Source organism: Nymphalis io, chromosome 24 (assembly GCF_905147045.1).
Source record: "Nymphalis io chromosome 24, ilAglIoxx1.1, whole genome shotgun sequence".
NCBI lineage: Eukaryota > Metazoa > Arthropoda > Insecta > Lepidoptera > Nymphalidae > Nymphalis > Nymphalis io.
In genome coordinates, this window is record NC_065911.1 from 2493458 (window position 1) to 2517446 (window position 23989).

At 32.4% G+C, this 23989-nt stretch overlaps 1 protein-coding gene across 2 annotated transcripts in view; it reads right to left on the reverse strand.

The window, feature by feature from the left end:
• The window catches only part of LOC126777980 (mucin-5AC), a 33162-nt gene that overhangs the window by 8521 nt on the left and 652 nt on the right, over positions 1 to 23989 (reverse strand). For both annotated transcript variants that reach the window (XM_050501348.1, XM_050501347.1), the window contains exon 2: positions 879 to 982. In XM_050501348.1, coding sequence (XP_050357305.1) covers positions 879 to 966 — 88 coding nt within the window. In that variant the 5' untranslated portion in view covers positions 967 to 982. The remainder of the gene's footprint in view (positions 1 to 878; positions 983 to 23989) is intronic.

Sequence of the window (23989 nt, forward strand, 5' to 3'; positions counted from 1 at the left end):
AATATTAATCTTCAAAGGGTATTGTTGAGCCTTTATGCCTTGACAGTGTCGACGGTTTCGGACATCGAGTATTTAGACTCAAATTAGATGTTGGGAGTCCACTTAAGGGATCAGAATACGCATGTCTTCAAAAGTATGCTTAATTTGTTCTATAACTATGAATATGCATTCAGTCGCTGTAATATAACTGCGCGCGCTATTTAAAAAATAGAACTTACTACAAAAATTTGCTAGGTTCACCCAACTGACTCAGTTTTTTCTATAAGATAAAAGAGCCCTGTAGGCTCAGACAGAGCGCTGCCCTCTATATCAAAAACGGTTGAGAGCATGAAATGTTTAAAATAAAATTTGCAAATTTTATGCTCTATATTTTTTTAATAGATGTTAGCATTATTGGTGCTATAGAAATACAGATTTTATGAGACTTCTACACAACTTTTAGAACACCAAAATGAAGGTGTATACGATTTTTCAGCTTATTATCTCTCATTCCGAGGTTGATCGCTAATTTTTCTGGACTATAATGTAAGCGCAGTAAAAACTAAATGTTTATTTGTAACAAATAGCGACGACAACAAAGAGCAGGCGAAGCCTTGGGTATAACCAATTATTCTAAACATAAATAAATTATGAATAAATTATGTGGATTTATAGTTACGTTACAAAATATTTATCTGGTATCTAAAGATTCCAACGTCACGAATAAATATAAATAAACAAAGTTGTCCTTGAATTGACGCAAGTAAGCTCTTACTGCTTGAAAAAAGCAGATTCTGGGTGAGATCCCAAGATCGTGATGATTTCGTCAATATTTATCGAATTCCCAACGATTAAAAATTTCTTAAAATTTAAAGTTATAGGCATAAATTGGTACGTACCGAATTGTTCGTCGGTGTAGGGCACATTGCCTCTGCTGCTGGAATACTCTTTGTACTCCTTGTGCTTGCTGTACGATTTTGTGGCCATGATTTATGTGTTTTACCTGAAAAAAGGTGACAGGGTTTATGTTATTATAACTTTTTTTATATATGAGGATTTAGAGTTTAAAATATATCATTGTAGGCTAATTATTAATTATTAATAATTATTTTTTTATATTCGCCGGGAGGGCAAATGACTCTACTCCACCTGATGGTAAGTGGTAGTAGAGTCCAAACGCGACGACGGCCAGTACAGACGGGAAAAACGTTCTGCACTAGCCGCCTTCGCCTTGCCGGCCCGCAAGATGCCTCTTCACGCCTCGTTTGAAGGAACCCGGGTTGTAAGAGGAGGGGAACACGTGAGCTGGTAAGGAATTCCATTTTTTGGAAGTGCGACAAAGAAAGGAGTTGCCAAATTTCTTTGTTCGCGATGGAATTGATGTCACAGTTAGGCAATTATCACAAACATAAAACGCCTGTGTAATATGTCCTAAGGAAGAAGGCCTCCTCTCCCTTAAGTAAGATAATCTACCAGTGCGGGCTGGTCGATACAAATGTGGCAGATTTTATTCCACACATGCAAGTTAGTGTAATGTTTTCTTTCATCATTAATTACGAGTTGAATTAAAAAAATATCACATGAAATCTCAGTGGTTCTTGTCGGATTTGAACCCCCGACCTTCGGTTAAAATCAACCTGCCCTCTGAACCATCGTGGCTCTCCTTCATTTATATACATACTATTCTTTACCGTCAGTTAAAATCTTAAAATCCAAAGGGATTAATTTCTTTGTATAATCTCATAACGAAAACTACACAATCGCTTTTAATCGGTAAACGATTTGAATTGCAATGTATTTCACAAGCAGCCTGCAAGCGCCGTCATGTTAGCCCAGAATATAATATTAGCGACAGATATCTCTCCAGTAGGGGAAAATCAATTTATACAGGTTCTTAGGCGTTTTGTATGCAAGTTATCTGAGGTAGGATTAGACTGGTGACACCCACGCATCCGACTTGATAATATAACGCAGGCGCCTTTCCCGGATACAAGAGTAAATTGTATTTTTTATTGGTGAAAGCTATACAGGTCATAAGCTGACATTTCCTTGTCGTTTTATATTATATATGCTAGTAATTGTAAAAATAATAAAAAACTATAAATATTTACCAACTAATGGTAAATAGTCACAATCGCACATAGGCATTGGCGCTGTAAGAAATATTAACCATTCTTTATTGCCATTGATTTTAACTAGTATTCTTCCAGTTGTCGAAAGTGGATCATAGTCATGAAAATATGAGGAAATATATATGAATTTGCATGCTCCGAACATTATTTTCTACTTAGTTCCAATTTGCTTTTATTGATAATAATAAAGCTCATCAACAATTACGAAACAATACAAAAAAAAATCGTTCGAAAAACAGACAAGAAAAAATTACTATTTTATCTTCGTCTATTTATATAACATGAAGAATATTTCTTGGCACAAATGAAAGTATTTTTAGTACTTAGATATTATTTTAATTAAAAATATTTTAATTGTTATTTAGTGAAACATAAGTAAGCACGCCGTAACATAAATATATTACGTGACATTGATTAAACAGCTGTGGTCACCAAATCTGGTAACAGCGGGTTGTATTACTGTGTCACGGTTATCGTAACATTGTATGTAATGCTTTATTTATATATTACTGATATTTATGTATTTAAGAAACCGATTGAAATTATTAAAATGCAATAAATATATTCGTAATATAAAATGCTTAAAATACGTAACATCCCATGTTATTTACTTTGTCTTATATACATATATATATAGGAAGGTACATCGGCCGCGAGAATCGGAATGGAGCTTCAACGAGAAAATGTTTCGGGCCTTTTCATCTCTATTTCGCAGTCATACCATGCACCTCTCTTGATATAGTGATTGAAGCAGTAGCGTATAGGTCTTGTAAGCTCCTTATCTGAGGAGGCCTAGGCGTTTTTTATAATCTCTACCCATTTTTGTTACTTTTTTAATTGATTTTTTCTAGTAGAACCTACCTTCAATATCACACAAGTTCTCTAAAACTTATTATTATTTATACATCTACTGTTAATATACCAATATTTAAAAATAAATCATTCAAATCACTTTATCATAAGTTGAATTATACCATGATAATTTTTGCCCCGAAAATAGGATGGTATGGTAAGTCACCTCCGCTTAACGATCTTGTACATTACAACAATTGACAAAGCATCGCCAACCATGTCCCTTGTGTGTAACTACAGTGTTGATTACGTAGTATGAATACTTGACGGTAGAATAACTGAAGAATGGGTGGTCTAGGAGGCTTACAGAGGAGAGGAGCTTACCACCATTATTTGACGCAATCATTTAACTGATTAAATATTCATGTGTACTTTTTTCTTCGCAAGGGAAGCGAAGAGAGAACAAGATTATATGGAATTCATACCCCTGCGATGGCCGTTCTCAAGACGGATCGGAGAGGCTGTGGTATCGTTTTCAAATATGCATCCGATGCCTAGCAGAGCTCTCTTTAAGGGGCAAAACTAAACCCTACTAGTGCGTATGACAGCGTGAGGCCATTACGTCTGCCTTTCTATTTGTGGTCGCATGAAACAGGACACACGAGTCCCTTACCTCACACATCCATTGCAATATTAACTCGTAGAGCAACAGCCATTACGAATTTTAAAAATCTTGATATGAACATGTATTCTGAATTAAGTTAATAACAGAGTGATTTTTGATAATTTCAATGTCATTAAATGCACGTAAGGCCAAGTGAACTCACGATTTGAAGCTTTTGTTAACATGCAAACATTGAATGTAAATTTTAAAGAATGAATCGACACGCTGAATTTTCATTTCGTTTACAATGTGTCTCAGAGGGGCAAGAACGTGATTGGAATTGAAACGGATACAATGTTCTAATAGGGTTGCCAGCTTTAATTTTCAACCTCATATATTATGCTGGTTGAACCGATATGGCTCAGTGGTTAGAACACTTGAATCTTAACCAAAAATTCCGTGCTTAAATTGTGTTTTTAATTCTTGTTATAGGCGGTGAAGGAAAACATCGTGAGCTCAAAATATCATTTAGTTTATGCGTATATCATTTAGTGTTAGCAACAACTAACGTCATCCTCACCTATCTCCAAGTCCTCGTCGCCTGCGAAAGTCGTCATCTACTTTATCATTAGATGCCATTTAGACAACTACATACTTATTTATATTTTTAAGCGCGTCAAATTAATATGACAAAAGTGTAACTATTTATAGTTACACTTTTGTCATATTATATATCATAGTAAAGTTTCAAATAAACGTTGCACATACAAATTAAGCTTAAAAAAACATCTAATACTTAAACAATATAAATACCTAATGAAATTAAAAAATAAATAATAATGATATGTTTTAATTTACTCTTTGTTCTCCACAGCCCTTAATGCAACAGACAATCTGCTCTGTCACTGACATTGCACCTTGCTCTCAAAGAAGTCTGCTTGATACTGACGAGGCTCCGACAGTAATTAACATAGTTTATACATCGATTTATCGTATAATTAAAATAATAAGAACATTAAACAGCTCACTTTTGAGGAGATTAGAAGTTTTCAGTATTTTATATTTATATATTTACTCTGTAAGCGACTAAATGACCATCGCCGGAAGTGTAGGTTGAAATCGTTATGCCGAACTTTTAATAGTCATACTATATATGTACATACATATAGCAAGGTCATATTATTTTTTTTGTATTAATTTTTACTTATTGACACCTACTACTAATTTAAGTTTTATTTTAATATCAATATCAAAGGACATTTTAATATTTATAATACTATTGTCTTGGAAAAGGCAAAGATAATGTAACATACAGCCTAAAAATAAAAAAGAGGGTAAAATTTTCTTTATCCTTATTTTAATACTATGACAAGTAAGTCGAGCAACTCTATATTATTATGTAAATGAAGGTTTAGATTAATACAAGCCAAGTTAATTAACCAATTACGAAGCGAGAAACTGATGCATTAGCCACACTAAGAGCAGATCGGAGATAATTCTATATGGACGAATGTTTAAAAAAACAGTAATTTTATATCACTCTTAGCTACAATATATCTTAAAACAAATGCATAAGGTTGAAAATCTATTAATTCTAAGAAAACGTTTGTACTAATTTCTAATGTAAATACGTCCTAATGCCAAGAGTTAAAGTCCAAAATAACACCCAATAATTTGATGGTGTATTGAAGTTTATGAAATCATACAAACAAATTCTTACCTCATACTCACCTCTAATCAAACAGTTTTTTTGTAAGATTGCTATTGTAAACTGTACTTTATATCAAGGTAGTAAGATCGTAAATAAGTTGGACGTTACATAATTAGCAATTATTAGTCTATGCTCCCGATGAAACTTGTAACCTAAAATAACCTAGCCACATCAAAGATGTTGTAAGCGGTAGTTTGTAACTAAATATTAGTTCGAGAGCTTAATTAAATAGAAATTAGGTTAATACCCAATAACTTTGTGTTCGTGTAATGCTATCCGCGATGTTCGTATTGGATTTTAATGATCCACTAGTATACATATATTCGATTTAACTTTTTATTTGAATGGTCTGGTTTTCGAACAGTTTTGTTAAGATTATTTCGGTTTTGAAAAATTCAATCACCACGAATTCAAGTTTAAGGGAATCGTATTAGTGTTTGCGCGCGTGTGTCTGTATGTGCGTACTTGCCAGTGTGTTTATGTATGTTCGTGAGTTTTTTTTTGCTTCGTTTATCTATCTAAATATATTAATACTTAATTTCATCAGACCGTGTCTGTTTTCGTAATTGAGTACTGAACACTTGATTAAGCTTTGATGAAAATAAATCAAAAGAGATGTTCTAGATAATTTTGAAAACAAATCTTTACTTTTAATGGGCGGTTAATACCTCTGAATCAGAAATTCGCCATATTTATGACGACGATGTTACAAAGGAGCAAATATAGATAAATTAATAAAATAAAATTGCAGCTAAAAAAACGTGTTTTTAAATTAAAAAATGCATGTCTTTGTTCCGGGTCCCCAGTTACTTTTATGTAAAATTTCGACGATCGATTCATTATTTTAGTCTTTGTTACAAACATCCAAAATTAATTTCGAATCTCAAGTATAGATTTTGTAAAATTAAAAAACTTGAAAAGTGTTTGTTTTCTAATTGCGTATTTATTGGTAACCCTGTAAAATGTGATAATGCGTTATTTACTCAGATAAAGCATCTGGTGGCAAGTAATCTTAAATAAGATACATAATATTATTATGATACGTGATCAGGAATTATTTACGCGGAAGAATAAATTAGAATTAATTATAATATATATATAAAACATTACATTAACGCTATAAGGCAGTAGAATGGCAAAGGTTTTATTAGGGTTGAATTAATTATCCGCTTCTTATTTCAAAATACAAAATGTCCATACTAATATTATAAATGCGGAAGTGACTAAGTCTGTCTGTCAGTTACGCTTTCACAGAATCACTAAATCGATTTTGATGAAATTTGGTATGAAGCAAGCTTGAAATCGTATGAATTTATTTTAACTAATACCTACCCCTGAGAAACAAGCGAAACCGTGGGCGATAACTAGTAATTTTGTAAAAGAAATTGATTTAATGTATTTGAATTATAAAGAATATAACCCAAGGGTGGTTAAAGAAATGACAGACTTAATAGGTACATTCGTTATTCCTAAAACAGGTCATTGCGTTTATTAAAAAAAATGTGAAAAATATTGTCACAATTCATACACAGTACACGAAAACACCGGGACAACCTTCATAAAACCAAATCATTTATATCCCGAATAATGTTTACAGGAAGTAGATATATAACTGTATTTCTTTATAGAATGGACATAATAGCGATCACATTATTCATTGTAGTATTTGAAATTATGCATACAAAATCGTACCACATTGTAGATAGTCCAAATGCCTTACCCATAAAGGCTGCATGTCGTAAGATGCGTGGGCGCAGATTGCGTCATTCATTCACAGGCGCCTACTCAGAGGACGGAGGAGGTTTTTATAAAAAAATAAATTAACATATTATGCTGCATCATGCTCATCGTCATAACATATGTATATTTTTCTAATCATAAATATATTCTTGTATTTTGTATTCCTGATATACTAAGTATCACAAAATCATATGGTTTATTTTTCTAATAGTGGCTGGTTTGCAGTTCTATTCTATAAAATACAGATTATATGAAATTCCAAATTCAAAAACATCATATTCATTATATATTATGCGTTGGTATTTCTTTTAAAAAAATTCTGATCAGGAAAAAGTTCAAATCTGATGACGTTGTGAAAGACTATTTAAGAGTTTTTTTTAATACCATGTTTCCTTTAAATTAAAGACCAATAAAATTCAAATATGTAATGGCGAACGGGCAATAGGCCACTTGATGGTAATTGCTCACCACCGCCCATGGACATTGGCGGTCAAAATATTACCTTATATCCGCAACACGTAAGTTTTCCTGTTTGGAAAATTGGCCATAGCATATATAATGGGGGGTTAATCAACGAATACTAACCACGGTGCTTTACTATCATCTACGTATATAGACTTCTATCGAATGTTATATGTAGAGTTTAACAAAGTTCGCGTGTTTTTGCCTTGCCGCTTTGTGTTCTCGAGTTGTTGGACTCGGACTTGGATCTATATCCTGTACTATTAATCGTTTCTATTTATATTTAAAAAAATATTTCGGTTTGACTATACAACTGATTCATTGCGAATTGGCAGTGTATGTTGACAATATTTTTAAAGACAATCGATTTTTATTTTTATGTAAACACTTTTGATTCCAAAAGGTGAATTGCATCCTAAATTTAATACATGTTTTGTTCCAGACTCGGGTGTCGTGTCTGTGTATTCAAATCGATTGTTTCTCACTACCTAAAAATATTAATTCGTATAAAAATATATTTTAGAAGAAATGTTAATACATTACAAACTCTTGTTATCATTGAGTTTCATTGATGTTTATGAAAAAGAAATATAAACAAAGGTGGAATTATTATCCTAAATATCCGAATATATCGAAATTTTGTATGAATTCATCTCGCGATCCGCGTATGTACCTTGACCGCCATTCGCCTTACAAGCATGACATCATCGCCGTAGTCTGCCTGCCTTTTCATTTATTTTTACACACAACCCCTCTCTTTCATACCCAAGCAGCTATCTCGTTGCTCGTAATTAAACAGGAACAAAGATCTTTAGTTATGACCACGCAAATTAAGAACGGTATATACATATTATATACATTAAGGAGGGTATATATAATATATAGGAGTTTCGGCGAATGAAATAATACGATGACTAAGGATGACCGAACATTTGTTAACGCTCAGTGACCACAATTATAATTTTGTATGCCGTTCAATATTTTATTTATTGCAGAATTCAGCGTAAGCGTTACATCATTTCTGTCCTTAAATTCTCAATTTATTTGATTCCGTTTTATGATTTAACACAACAATTCTCGAAAAAGATAAATATCATCTTCATATGAAGATATGGTCCAATGGATATTGTGCGTGAATTTTAAACGAAGATCGTGGGTTCAATAACTCATGTCGTAAAGGATCAGTATTTTTTTATTTTTTTGGTACACAATAAAGAGTATTTGATGTTATAAAACCACGTATACATTTGTACATACATGTTATAAGAAATGGTTTAGACTGGAATGACTAATGGCTTAACGATGAGTATAAGAATTGTTTATAATTGAGATCGTGCTAATTGCTGCGTTCATTGCCCTTAAAGCAGCTGTGATAGCCAAATGTTGGAAACGACACATTCATATGGCGTGATCAATTAATATTAAAATTTAATTTGGAACTATCTATGTCTTCTGAGTTTCCTACCGGTTCTTATCAGTAGAATTTACATTAAATTTACATTAAAATTAAGTCAGTAGCATAACGTTTAACTAGATTCATATATAAAGTAAAATCAAGTCAGTTTGATCTTGAGTAAAATAAGTAATTATTATAATAATAATCAATTCATACAAGATTCGAGTGAAATTATACATGGAAATCTAAAAATGTAAAAAGGAAAAATTCTGTCAAATTTCCCTTATATACAGAATACATTAAAAAACTTCTTCTCTATGGTCTATACATTAAGATTTAAAGAACTGGCAGTAAATACATCGAACTCCGAACTGCTCCGGAGAATTTTTCGACAGAAAACAGTTACTTTTATTATTTAAGCCCGGGATTTTAACCCATGCCTTAAAAACAAACCACTAACGACGCAATTAAATAAAATAAAAAATACGTTAAACAAATTGAAATATATTACATTATAGTTCTTAAGTCACGAATCGATTTAAATCTTCCGACTAAAGTGACATCAGTGAGGTCAATCAGCAGGTTAGGAATGGCAAAATGGGTCAAGTGTAAACGAGAATAATTTATCTTATTTGTTTGCATATCATTTATTAAGCAAATTTACATATCTTTGAGTTTATTGATAACAAGACTGTGTATTTGGGCGTAAAAATTACATTTTTTGCTTGATATACCGATTTTCAGTTTTGGATCTCGGGTCGTAGAAGTTATTTGCTAAGGAATTCGCGGTACACCAAATTTGATAGAGATATATCATCCTATCACTTGTTGCGTACATACAGTATGTACTGAAGATACTGTTGAACTCATTGAAGGACAGTGGTTTTCTTGAAAATAGAAGCTGTTATCATTTCAGAGCACCGTTATTACCATTGCGGCAAATAGAACCATTTGTCATAATCAAATCGAAACAATTCCATGATATGTCTTAGATCCATCATATCGCATATTACGTTTATTGCCGTTTTCTGTACTCACTTTCTGAGGAATAGATAAGTAAATTCGTGCAATGTATTATCATACCTTTGTGTATCATCTTAAGAGTGTATTTTCCCTATTCAGTTTCGGTTTGACAGTTTAACGAGGTTCTGTGTATAGCCGTAGGTGTGCACTTATTACATCAGGCAAGTGGTGACAAGGACATGTAAAGCTAACGAGTTTTTATGTAGGTATGTAATGCCATTTTATATAGAAAAATAAATAGCACGTGTATGCCATAATACAAACTATGCAGGTAAATTTTATAAATATTTTATAAGTTAAGTGATATTTCTGTAAAACTGAACTGACTCGTAAATATTCTACTGTCGTCGCTTCTGTTTTTGATGAAAAATTATAATATTTTTTATGTATAAATTACTTGTAACACATTGTTGCTTATTGGTGAACATATGTACAAACGTGTATCACAAGTTGTACTTACTGCCTGTAGAATGTAGTGTCATGCAGTTTCTCAAAATATTTTCTTTCGCCTCTGTTTACAAAAATATCTTAAATTCTTGTATTGTTCGAGAATTGCAACATTTTTTAGCTAAACCCCGATTTCTATTTACTACAGGACATGAAACGACGTGAAATATTAGACAAGTTGTTTTTGTTTAAAAAATATAGCTAAGTTTATCTAAGGAAGGTAAATAAGCAAATTTATCCTCTGATGGTACGCAAACTCGTCTAGACTAGACGTCTATGTAAGTGCCAGTGTCAATAGGCGGTGGTAAGCACCACTTTAACGGCTCACTCACACATACTCAGCAATTTTGGTGGCAGACTTAGAAAATAGACTTTATTATTTATTTGTTAAATATGCTGTGATTGTGAACACGTATTTTACATACAATGGTGTCCCTCTCGAAACAAAAATGATAGTAAATTGATACATTATTTCTTACTTATTTATAATCAGGTGATTAATCGGGTAGTACTGACAGTGTTGAAATCACAGAGAACACATCGTACAAAATTTAACGTACTATCTGAATAATTTAAAAGAAACAATTCGACGCGATAAATAAGTGTACCTTTCATGATGGAATTCATTTTCACAATGCCCCTTTATTTTTTGTAAACAATTATCCAATACGACTCCTATACGCCACCTATTATGAGTTGACAGTACTACGCCAGAAACATTTACACCAATAACAACTCCTCAAAGCTTATACTCAGTCAGACGAACGATACGCGAAACGCAACACGGATATGATATGCACTGTAGGTACATAGCTACAGTATCAATATTATACAAATGCGGAAGTAACTGTCTGTCTTTGATGAAATTTGACATGAAGCAAGCTTGAGTCCCAAGGGAGGATTCTAATTTTTTTACATTATACCTGCCCCCCTCACCATAACACGCGGGCGAAAACTAGTCTTTTGTATAAAACAATATTATTTATACATGTACTAGAGCACATAACTAGATAATTCGTGTCTTCATAGATATAAGATGTGATGTCTTTTCCGTAACTCCGGATATACAATATTTGGCAAAGTTCCACTCAAGATTTCTAAGAAGTGAACGCCGTAACGTGGGATTTATTTGTATTTCTCGAAGCACATAAAGCGATAAAAAGTGTAGTCCGGTGAGGTCCCGTAGGCGGATCGGTTTTAGAATGCCGCCCGCCCACCGTCTCCGGAGTACGTTTATGTTGTAAGCCAGCTTGACACCATTAACTATATATACTATGACGATTAAATCCGAGGAGAAAAACAAAAGCTAAACGTTTTTTTACTAAATGTTAATCAATTTTAACATTTATAAAGTAATAAGGCCTCATATCTTATTGGGAAGATCGTTTGGAGCTTATTCCACCACGCTGCACAAATACGGGTTAGTGAATAGAGTTGAGTTTCCTCACGTTTACCTTCCTTTCGCCCTTTAAAAATTAATCAAATGAAAATTCATTGAAGCTAGCCTGGGTCCGAAAACGACATCTTCTATTCAGATTACTTACCTACCAACCAGAGTCTCAGATCCTGAATGTTGAATGTTTGGCAATTACTTCAATATTAGTCCATGTAATAACATACAATGTATAATAAGAATTGTTTAGAAGAATTACGCGTAAGAAAAATATCTGCACTTTCCGCGAACTGGAATGTATTTTTACATAAACGAATTTGTTAAGCATTACTCGTTTCAGTTTCGATTGAAGGTCGAATACCAAACGGAAACAGCACAGGATTGAAGCAATGTTAAGACATATTCAATGGGAAAAATAAGATCAATGGCATCTGAAATAAGCATTTGTTTCCTTTACAATGGAGATTGATGAGGAACTGAGAAACAAACAAAGACACGATAAGATATATCGACTAAGTTATTTCAGACGCATTCTACTCTGAGCATTCCAAAACAAAAATGGATACTAAGCTGTATCACCAATTAATCTAAATTAAATATTTCTGCGGAATCTTTGGAAATTTTTAGTCAAAATTCAGTTTCAACCTGAAAATGGTTGTTATGTATTAAATAGAGGAAATGATTTTAAACTAATATAACTAACTGACTAAGAACAACCCAAACTAGTACCAAAAATTTGCATACGAGTTCATTTTAAACAGTAGATTAGCACTAAGGATTTTTGGAAATTGGTATTTAGCCATTCTGACACGAGTGATGCCGCAGATAAAGCGTTAGTGTACGTATATGGTCTAAACTTAATACGTTTTTCCTTTACATATGTGATACATTACATCCCATGTTGCTATATAAGTATATTAAAGATATTTATATTAAAGTCTTCCTGATCGATTTTTCGGCAAAGACTTGTTTACTTCGATATTATAGTGTCTTTTGCACGTGTGTAAATAAACATAAGTAAACTCTCTATTCTCTCATTCTTATAATCGGATGGGACGGCAAATCGACACTACTGGAGACAGTTTAGACGCAGACTGCCAACTTCTTAATTCAGCACGGTTATTAATTATTCTGACAGAAACCCCTTTGTTTTAAACCGGAGACCAATTATACTCATTTTTAAAAGTAATTCTCGATTCTATTCCGATAAAACTTCGACGGAACTGCGACTGGATTGTTGTTTTACTAGAATAAGAAAACTGTCGAACGATATCGTTTGCGACATAATGACAATTTATTAGTAAAGTCAGGACCTTGAGATTTGCATCCCTGTAATCCTGCTTCCAGACAAATAAGTCAGTAAATACTATTAATAGTAATATTAATACATAACACAAAATATTCACAAATAAATCACTTCAAGTTCAATTTATACTTTTGGGAGCTTCTACCGTAAAACTGGTGGTAGGGCTTTGTGCAAGCTCGTCTGGGTAGGTACCACCCACTCATCAGATATTCTACCGCAATAACAATACTTAATATTGTTGTGTTCCGGTTTGAAGGGTGAGTGAGCCAGTGTAATTACAGGCACAAGGGACATAAAATCTTAATTCCCAAGGTTGGTGGCGCATTGGCTATAAGCGATGGTTGACATTTCTTACAATGCCAATGTCTAAGGGCGTTTGGTGACCACTTACCATCAGGTGGCCCGTCGCTATATGCTCGTCCACCTTCCTATTCTATATATATATAAAAAAAAATATTCATTTGTATCTTATAGCACTAACGATTATTTATTCATGGATTTGTAAAGATATAATTAAAGACCCAACTAAAATAGTACAACGGATGTTCAAACCTACAAGTTTTATCTATTTCCGTCTCTTTTATAATACTAGTATGACATAAGTCTGTCTCGTTATCGCCTCTACACTAGTCCAAGGAGGATTGGTATTTAATGAATATGATGTTAACTAAACCAATATGACACGGTTTTTGTATTGAAGGTCCAACTTGTATAACAGAGGGCGGCCCCGCTGTGTATTATTCCATATAGTAAAAGATTTATTTCATGTTTAAACAAAAATAAAAGCGTGTGAGATTCAAACTCAACACATGTTGACTGAAATGAAAATTTTGTGTGCAAATTAAGAGTAATTGTCTTGTTAGTCAAAAGCCTTCTCTTTTTTTGAAGAAAATGTTTGGAGTGCATATATAATATATTTATTTGGTTTTGAGCTAATAAAGTCCATGAAAAATCAACGTGGATTTGATTTGAGAATGTCATTTTGAACATAAGATTAAAGTTTTGCGTCAAAAACGGATAACGATAAACACCATTCGCATTATCGACTAACAGTTGACCATAAATAATATATTAAAACTACAGTACTTTCAAGTATAAGTTTCATACTCATCGGCCAAAAAGGTTTTAATGGATCCTGTTTAAAATGAACGCAAAAGTTACTGAGAATATTTCGCTCATATTAGTCATTTATAAATTGATCATTTATTCTTACATCAGACCGGGACGCAATAGACGTGACACTTTTATAAAGATTTTATTTGAACTTTTTATTAGGAATATGTCAAATTATTAAAAAGTACTATATTGTCTATGGTTCCATCCTAACATCTTTGATTAGATGCGTGAGTAGGTTATATGCCGAATAACTATGTCACAATTATCACGTAAATAAATAGACATATAGCGTAAATAATACACGATGAATATATTTCGATAAAGAAATAATGTTCTTCTTTGGGTATCTACTTTCCAAGGGCCTTTTTATAGAATACATCATTAGTAAGAATTCTCAAGGTTGACCTATTGTATGATAGCGGGATATTTTATCAAGACCGTCATACAACTTAATTACGAGACATTTCAACAAGGTTTAATAAAACCGAACAATTTCATTGAATTTCGTGAACACATTTAATTCGTCAATTAAAATGTGCCGTAAATAGTAATAAGCGACAAACATGTCTGAATAACACCAGAACGTACCAAGGTTATCAGTTGGGACAAAAAAAAATTATTTAGTGCACACAGAACTGGTCCGACTCGTTTTCGTTATGTGTCTACATTCATATACTAAAGTTATACCTATGTATATAGCAAGGATGTTTTGAAATTTTGGAACTGGATTCGAATAATATTTTACTTTGATTGGATCAGTTGATTGATTATCCTTGATTTTTCGACTGTTTTGAATAGTTAAAGTTAAGGATTTTTTAGAATATTCTAGAAAAACTTTTTGAAATGTTTTTTTTTTTTTTAATACAACTGTTGCTCGTAATTTACTAACTCGTGTTACTTTTACCGTCCAATCAAATTAACCTTTAGCCATAGATTATGGTTTTGAATTTCTCGACACTGATATGGTTATTTATTTTTACTAAAACTAAAGCGTTATAAAACTAGCTAACCGTCTCAACTTCGCATGGGTAGAATAAGGGTTTACATACAACGTTTATATTGAAGGACATATATAAAAAGAAAAGTGCTGTGCTTTGTGCTGATAACCTTCTCTGAACTTATCAGTTTCGTCATCAAAGAACATACTAACATATTTTTTTATTTACATATATTTTCATCGTCACAAAAAATAGTTTACAAGATAAAATCAATTTTAGCGTTTCTTCGCGTCGTTGTTTGATTCATATATTCATAATACCGAATTAATTTTAGCTTGAACAAAAAGTGACGTGTCTACTGACGGTTTATTTCCAATGGCACCTTTTGGCAGCCTTGCCAACTGGGCTGCCTCACGTAGGCTGAGTCAGGAAGTTACATCATTACCCATATCACCTGTGAACTAGACTGGTTCATAGACTTTCTCGTATTTGTGATAAATGAAATGCGAGTCGTCTGCACGTTTGTCAAGCTTTTTGTTGTTATGAGAGAGAAGGTCATATTGTTTTTTTTTTTGTTGAAAACAAAACAGTAACGCACTTTGAGATTGATCTTAAGGAAAAGTGGTTAGAATCCTTGAATCTTAACCGAAGATCACGGGTTCAAACCAAAGCAAACGCGACTTAATCTTCATTTTCTTAGTTTGTGTATACATTATACATATTAAAATTAATTCATTTCTTGTTTCACGGTAAAGGAAAGCTTCGTAAGGAATCCTACATATCGCGGATGAAAATTTTCCACATGTGTATCCACTAACCCGTATTGGAGCTGTGTGGTGGAAAAAGCACCAATCCTTTTCCGGTAAAAGGAGGAGCGGCCTTACCCTAGCAGTCGAACATTTTAAGGCTATTACTATAAGGAAAAAAATTGTTTATTTTATCAATAAATTATTATAAAAATTGTTATGTAGTGTCTGTGTCCAAATGTCGGACTCTTCCTGCATAATAATAATAAAGTTACTATATAAGTATATACTATATAAAATCGCCTAAAACGGAGGAAAAAATCTCTAATACCAAAATAGTTAAGTCGAAAATTCTTTAAATCAAAATGTACGTCGAACGTCCTTTATTTAACATATTATTTACATTACTTAGTTTATTTAAGTTGCGTAACTTAATATATTCAAGCGTTGTCGTATACGAAGAACGGGTTCTCGATATATATTTTTTCGATTCGCAAAAAGTTTGTTGACCCCAGATTAGAGTACTGATATGTTTTTAAGTTAGTAGAATATTTAAAGAAGGAGATTTTTATTTGTTGAACAAAACTTTTTGTTACATGAGATAGGTGCTGAAAGAAATATTAACTATTCCAATATTTTATATTGTCCACCGTCAAGCATAGAAACTAATAATTATGTCTACACTGGCTTGTGCCTCTTACACTGGCTTACTCATTCAAACCGGAACACAAAAATACTAAATATTGCTGTTTGGCGATAGAATATCTGATGAATAGCTACCCTACTCAGACGGACTTGCACAAAGCTCTGCCACCAAGAAATTATAATCTATAAAAAAGAAGTTAGAACAGTAAACTTGTTATAAATAAGTAACGATTGTTAACCCTTTTAATTTATATATACATACTTATAAAGTCAATACTACAGAAAAATTATGTCATTTTAAATTTCGTTTTAAATGCTTATATATATTCAATATATTGTGTATCATTCTGAAAACTTCATTATACATATTATATAAGACATTATTCTTAAATACTACTTTCAATTTCTATTCTATTATGTAAGTATATAGTGTTGACCAGTAATCAAACGAACTTCAAAAAAGATGAATTTTGTTTTCTCTACGATGTTCGTTTCATTTAAACATTTTATTCTTTAAATAACGGATTCAATTAAAACAAAAGATATGTTAGGTCCGAAATTTTATAGCAGCTGTTTAAATTTATTGTGCTATACAGACTTGTCTGCTATAAGATATTATGTTTAATATATCTCGAAGTTTTTTGATGCTGCAGATTTTTTGATTTAGATATACAATAGTTGCTGCTTTTTATACTTAGTCATTTAGTATACAAAGTACAAACAAGAACAAAATTATATAACATTTTTTAATTGTACACTAATGATAGTTATCGTGCTTCGTATTCTTTTTAAGTATTGATTGTATACTGGTGGTAGGGCTTTGTGCAAGCTCGTCTGGGTAGGTACCACCCATTCATCAGATATTCTACCGCAAAACAGCAATACTTGGTATTGTTGTGTTCCGGTTTGAAGGGTGAGTGAGCCAGTGTAATTACAGGCACAAGGGACATAAAATCTTAGTTCCCAAGGTTGGTGGCGCATTGGATATGTAAGCGATGGTTGACATTTCTTACAATGCTAATGTCTAAGAGCGTTGGTGACCACTTACCATCAGGTGGCCCATATGCTCGTCCGCCTTCCTATTCTATAAAAAAAAAAAAGTATTGAATACATTTATTATCTGTTTTTTTAAGTTAAATTACAAATAAAAGTTATATAGTTTGAAAAATATAATAGTTTTCGCCCGCGTGTTAAGAGGGACGGGTTGACGTAGTTATAAAAAAGCCTATGTTCTTCCTTGGGGCTAATGCTTGCTTCTTTGCCAAATCTCATCAAAATCGGTGCAGTTGTTTAGCCGTGAAACCAGACAGACAGATTTACCGTTACATTTAGATTAATATTAGTATTGATACGTTCAAGCAAATGTTAAAATCCTTCAAGTAAAATTGTTTATATGTAAAGTTTTATTAAATCCCCGTTTTGCCGGATTCCGCGTAATACAAAATAGCCTGTTTTAATTAATGTCAGGGTCACTCCAATGATTTCACCTCATCCACTCATATTTACAAGGTCCGTGACACTTCTCATATAACGTATATGACACATTATGTATTCCATTTAACGTTATGTGACTGACAAAATGACCTTAGTAGGTTCTGTTGAGGATAAGAGAAGGAATAACTGCATAATACATACATAGTATTATACGATCCAAATGAGAATAGGAACGCCAATGACCTCGACCTGCCAACTGGCAATTAAAAATAAAGTTTGCAAAAGAAAAAAAAATGTTTTGTATTTTAACTTATACTGTTATAATAAATAAATGAATCAACTTATTTATGTCTCGCAATAATAGTATTAGCTACGCCTCTTCGCTTTCGACGTTTGCAATATTAAAAAATTAAGAACAATTAATTCTCTTTGTATTATTTTCTTTGTTATATGGGAAATATATATATCAGGATTATTAGCAGATGATGTAGATCACTCTGAGAATTATGCAGAAACGAGCAGACTTGAAAAGCGCTCTTCAGATTAAATGATGAATACATTTCTTTTTTAATTTGTATTGTCAGGGTGACAATACAAATTAGCTAGGGAGCTAACCAATCTGACAACGTTACAATATGGCGAAAAGTCGTTCCTATTCGTAATTGGATCGCATGATACGAAACGATTCCTTGGTCTAGGTTAAGACTGAAACTTTACTAATCTTATTTCGGTTGTTAACTGTAGCAACTTTTGATCGAATTATTTAATTGAAAGCTGGACGCAATTGTTCAACAGCCTAGCTTATCTTGAACCTTGAAATCCTTAAGATATTGTGGTTCGCAGTCCTTGGACTAAATAAGTTCTTTTGTTTTAAATTTTTTATTTCTTTTTATTTTTCGCCAAGTCATCACTTCACACCTTTTTCAGGTATTTTTACAAGTTTATTTTTTTTTAAATAATAGCATGTTATTTAAAATTTAGTCTGAATTTATTTAAAATGAAAACCCGTTAGACGATTCAATTTAAACCAAAATCTTCAATATTTCTATAATCTATATCTTTGCTTCATGGATAGGCGCCAAGTTTTAATATAGCGCCCTCGATAGCTGATGTCATCGCACTGTTTACACAGTTTCAGAAACATTGTTCTGCGTATTGCAAAGGGCGTGAATATATATACAACATTTGGTAGTAGGGTTTTGTGCAATCCCGTGTGGATAGGCACTAGACATTCATCACTTAATCTAGACACTGCTTAGTATTGTTTTGATCAGCAACAGGCATAAGGGACATAGCTTCTTAGTTCCCCAGGTTAGTGACACATAGGCGCATAGGATGGTTAATATTACTTACAGTATTAATATCTATGGTCGGTGTTTATCCAACAGGTGACCCGTTATAAATATAAAAATGTTAAGTATTCAACAACAAATTAACAATTTTTTTTATTACTAAAATTCCTCATTCGTCAAATAAAACATACCATAAACGTATATTGAACCGACCATATTTGCCAATGTTAACATTCAAAAGAACCGACAGAATAGCTGTATCTAATTTTAGCATAATATTTAAAGTGCCAAAATTGATGTTTGCGAAATATGTCTCACTGCGACACTCCGATATATTTTACGATTACTAATATCTATAGCATTTTCTAACTATAAAAGGAGTAAAAACAAATAAAAAACATATATAGAATTACGCGATATCATTGGTCGAGACCTTGATTAATCTACAATATTCATAATGGATTCGCTTAAGGATGGCGTTTTGAGTGTGAGCTAAGTTGAATAATAAATAGTGGAATAGTGTGACTTGTAGACCTCTAAATCTAAGTCTGATAGTGAGAAATGGGATGGGTAACTTAGTGCGAATTTTAGTCGAGATGCGTAGTTTGATATATTTATGCTCGTATTCAATTACACCTGTTACGAGTATGTGTGTTTTAAACCAATTTCAGACAACCGATTGAGCTGAAACTTTGCAGACATTTGTATTGCTGGAACCAATAATACAGCCAAGTATATATTAAACTAAATTCGTTTTAGTTACGGTAAGGTGTGAAGCAAGTTGTTAAATGGTAATTTAACCGTACATGTGTATTGTGTGTTTGTGTATGTTTATACATATGTACTTACATGTGGCTGGCCACAAGTTGAATTTAGGCTTGTTTTTAACTCGATGTTTTACTAAGGGTCACTTGTAAACAGCGGACCTAAAAGGCACCGGCCTAGGTATAATTATACCCTAAATGCTTCAGAATGGTGGGGCTCAAATGACAAAGTGCCTAGGGGCCTTGAATTTGTAAGGGCCTGCATGCATATAAGGCGTATATTTTGTGTTGTCACACTAAGCGAGTGATAGTATTCTAAAATTAATTAATCATTATATATGTGTGAGATAAATCATTCGTCAATTTAACACAACCGCGTTTTGTACAATGGTATTTCAAGTGCAGCTATGATAGTTGTCATCTGCTCTCAGTTCACTTTAGTTCATGATACATTTTCATTTACACGTATAATATATTCAAATGATAGCGACGACCAGCTTTCGTTAGTGAAAGTGAAATATAATAGCATTATATTGAATATCGCAGAACAAGTGTTTGGCTACATACAATATAATAAAATCACTGTGAGAAAAACTATTCAGTATTGAATTATTATATGATATTATGACTAGAAAATCTGTATTAGTTGCATTTTTTTAAGTAAAATTATTTATTATTAAATCTTTGTAAAGTGAATAGAACAAGAATTCATGTTAAGAATTTTTATTTTTAATTAAATAATGAAATGTCATGGGAATTTAGTCAAAGACCGTGTTTAAATAAACAGACAATATGATACTAATGAATTTAAATTAATTTATTGATTACGCTTACACATTAATTGGCAAAGTAAACACCGATTTGGAAAAGAAAACGCACTAAGGAACACCTAGGAAGAACCGGCGAAAGAAACTCAGCGGTTTTTTTTTTAATCTAATTGATTACAATTTTTTATTTCAGCCTTTTGCCGTCCTCTTCTGGACGGATTTATATTTATTTTCAATTTTACACAGGATGTATAGAGATGGAATAGGATGATGATCGATTCAGCCCTACTTTTTATATAATTTAAAAAAGTAATTGACTTATAGAATACTGGCCGCTTGGCGTGGTTGGTTTCACGCCGAAGGTTGTGGGTTCGATTCCCACCCAGGACAGACATTTATGTGCATACATGTCTGTTTGTCCCGAGTTTTTCTGTAATTATCTATATAAGTATCTATTTACAAAAGAAAAGTAGTATATGTAGTATATCAGTAGTCTGATTTCCACAGTAAATGCTCAAAAAAAACATAAAAATGTATTCATGTGACAAATTATCATCCAGCACATGCAGTTCTCCACACGATGTTTTTCCTTCACAGCCGAGCACGAGATCAATTATAAACACAAATAAAGCACATGAAAATTAAATAATACTTGTCCGGCTTTGAACCGCTAATCTTCGTTCCATTCACGCATTCTAACCACTGCGCTATCGGCTCAAACAATTAGCTGATTGCTAAAGCGTTAATTAATGCACCCTTGATGACATACTGAGATGTCAGATCGTAATCAGGAAGCAATGACATCGCTTCCTATTACGAATCATTATCATAATGTACGTTGTATGTGTATCATTTGTTTACTGATAAATATATATTGAGCCGAGATGGCTTAGTGGTTAGAAAATATAAAATGATTGAATGAAAAAAGTTGCATGTTTAAGTCCGGACAAATAAGACTGTGTTTTTATGCGCTTAAAGTGTTTATAGTTCAATAAAAGCAGTTGGATGAAATAATGCGTTCCGTGTATCCATCAGCGTGATGGAATACGCTTCAATACCTTCTCAAAATGAGACAAAGCCTCAGTCCAGCTGTGAGACATTTACAAACTGTTACATTACTTTTTTTTAAACCGCATGAAACAGCAAGTCATGTAGAGCTTTAACAAAATCATTTATTAACAACTAGCTACTCGTTCTGCCCGTCCCTTCGTACGGACAGAATAAGGATCTACACAGAACGTTAGAGATGTTTTTTTTCTGATATTTTTAAAATTTATCTTCATATTTCAGCAAATTTTCACAAAACCTTAACAAATTATACACATAAAGCTTCCTCACGAATAACTCGGTGAAAATTATATCCATTGGTAAAAACCGTATGAAATACCGTTCGGTAGTTTTGTAATGTAGCTTTGTTTTATAATACTTTTTTTTTACAGTTAATAGGCAAACGTTTGACCGTTGACTTGCCTGATCTTAAGCATCGCCACGGTCTAGGATGTAGCACGCCTGCAAGTAGTGACATATATGGTTTTTTAGATGATTCAATACTGCATTATATCATCCCAAGTTACCGATAAATCCGCGGGCCTTGGTCTCAATACAATTGCTCACGGTTATTTCGGCGTGAACAGAACCGCAAGGCTATGCGTCAGGAGTCTGTGTAGATGCTGTTTGGTCATTTCTCTCTTAAGGAAAATATATCCATTGTACATAATATAACGTATACAGTTGAATTACTTAAAATGAGTAAAATGTTGTTTTTTTTCGGTTTTTCTTCGTGAAATCTACTCCCGAATTTTGAATTTATTCCATATAATACGTATGATAGATATACATATATTTTGTTAACTGTTTTAAAATAATTGCTTGAAATTATTTTAAGGGACTCATCGTATACTTGGAAATGGATAAAGATTTGATTTTAGAACAATTAATTCGGATTCTTAATTATTTGATTATAAGTTTCCGAACTGTGATAGTTTTGACAAAACAAAACATGTTTATTTGCATGTATTAATTTTTATTTGTTTTTCATTTACTAACTTCATCCACACAATTAGGGTCTAGATTAGCGGAATTCGGTTTACGGTAATTGCCCCATAACATCAGTTCTAAGTAATGGTTTTTATTACTAAACGAGAACAAAGCTTAGCTTAACTTGGTATGCTAAAAATATTTCAAAACTCATATTGGTACCTTAGCATTCAAACACCCCTTGTATGAGTTACAGTTACACAGTGTAACACAGTGTACGTTACACTGACTCATAGTAAAATGCGTAACTAACTGAAAACTGAAGAAATCAATAAGAAATAGATAATATTTATTTATTTATTTTTTGGAATTATAATCATTAGCAAATACATATTTTTTTTATTTTCGCTTGGGATTTAGTAAGTAAGTAGCAATATATTGTAATGCCCTGCCATCTTGGATATGGCAATGCCATATAATTTATGTTTTGCCATGTATTTATGCCATGTAATTTTTAGTACACTTCGGCAAATATTTTTCAAAGTGTAGTAAAACCGGTAAAAACTAATTGAATAATATAAATAAAACAATAAAAAACCTTATAATTATATAAACATTTATAATTCCATTTCCTAGTCTTCATCAGATCAGAATACTTTGTTTAATTGAATCGAATGTTTTTCTTGCACGACAAAAATAATGACTTCATAGTACAAAAATAAATTAATACATAATGTTCTCGTCTTGTGAATAAAATATATTCTTCATAATAATGACGCATCGCTGCAATCTTGAATATTATTTTACAACACAATTATTGTTAATAAAATATCAACTATGCTAATTAACGCAAATAATCTATGGTTATCCTAATATAATAAACGTAACCAGTAAAACGTTCGAATTTTGAATCTGACATTTAACAATGCATTGATTGGGCACACCATTTAAATTACGAATTGAAAAAATTTTATAAAAATAATGTTTGTCCGATAGTCGAGATGATATTATGATAAGAACGCGTGAATTTTAAATAAAGAGCGCAGATTTAAAACCTTATTTGTGTTTACAACAATTAGTTGAGGGTAAAAGAGAATTTTAATGAATGCATCCAATTTCCGGTAAAATTTCGGCACAAGCATATCCAACAATTCGCAAATGAGCAGTGGAAAATCAAAGCCTTCGCCTAAACGACTTGCTACTCTGGTAACTAAAAATATTTTAGTAACGTTGCTTCAACTTCTACTTTGAATACGATATTTGAAATTTTAAGTTAAATATTATCGTATAGGAAAATAACTTTTATGAAAAGTTCTCATCTATAT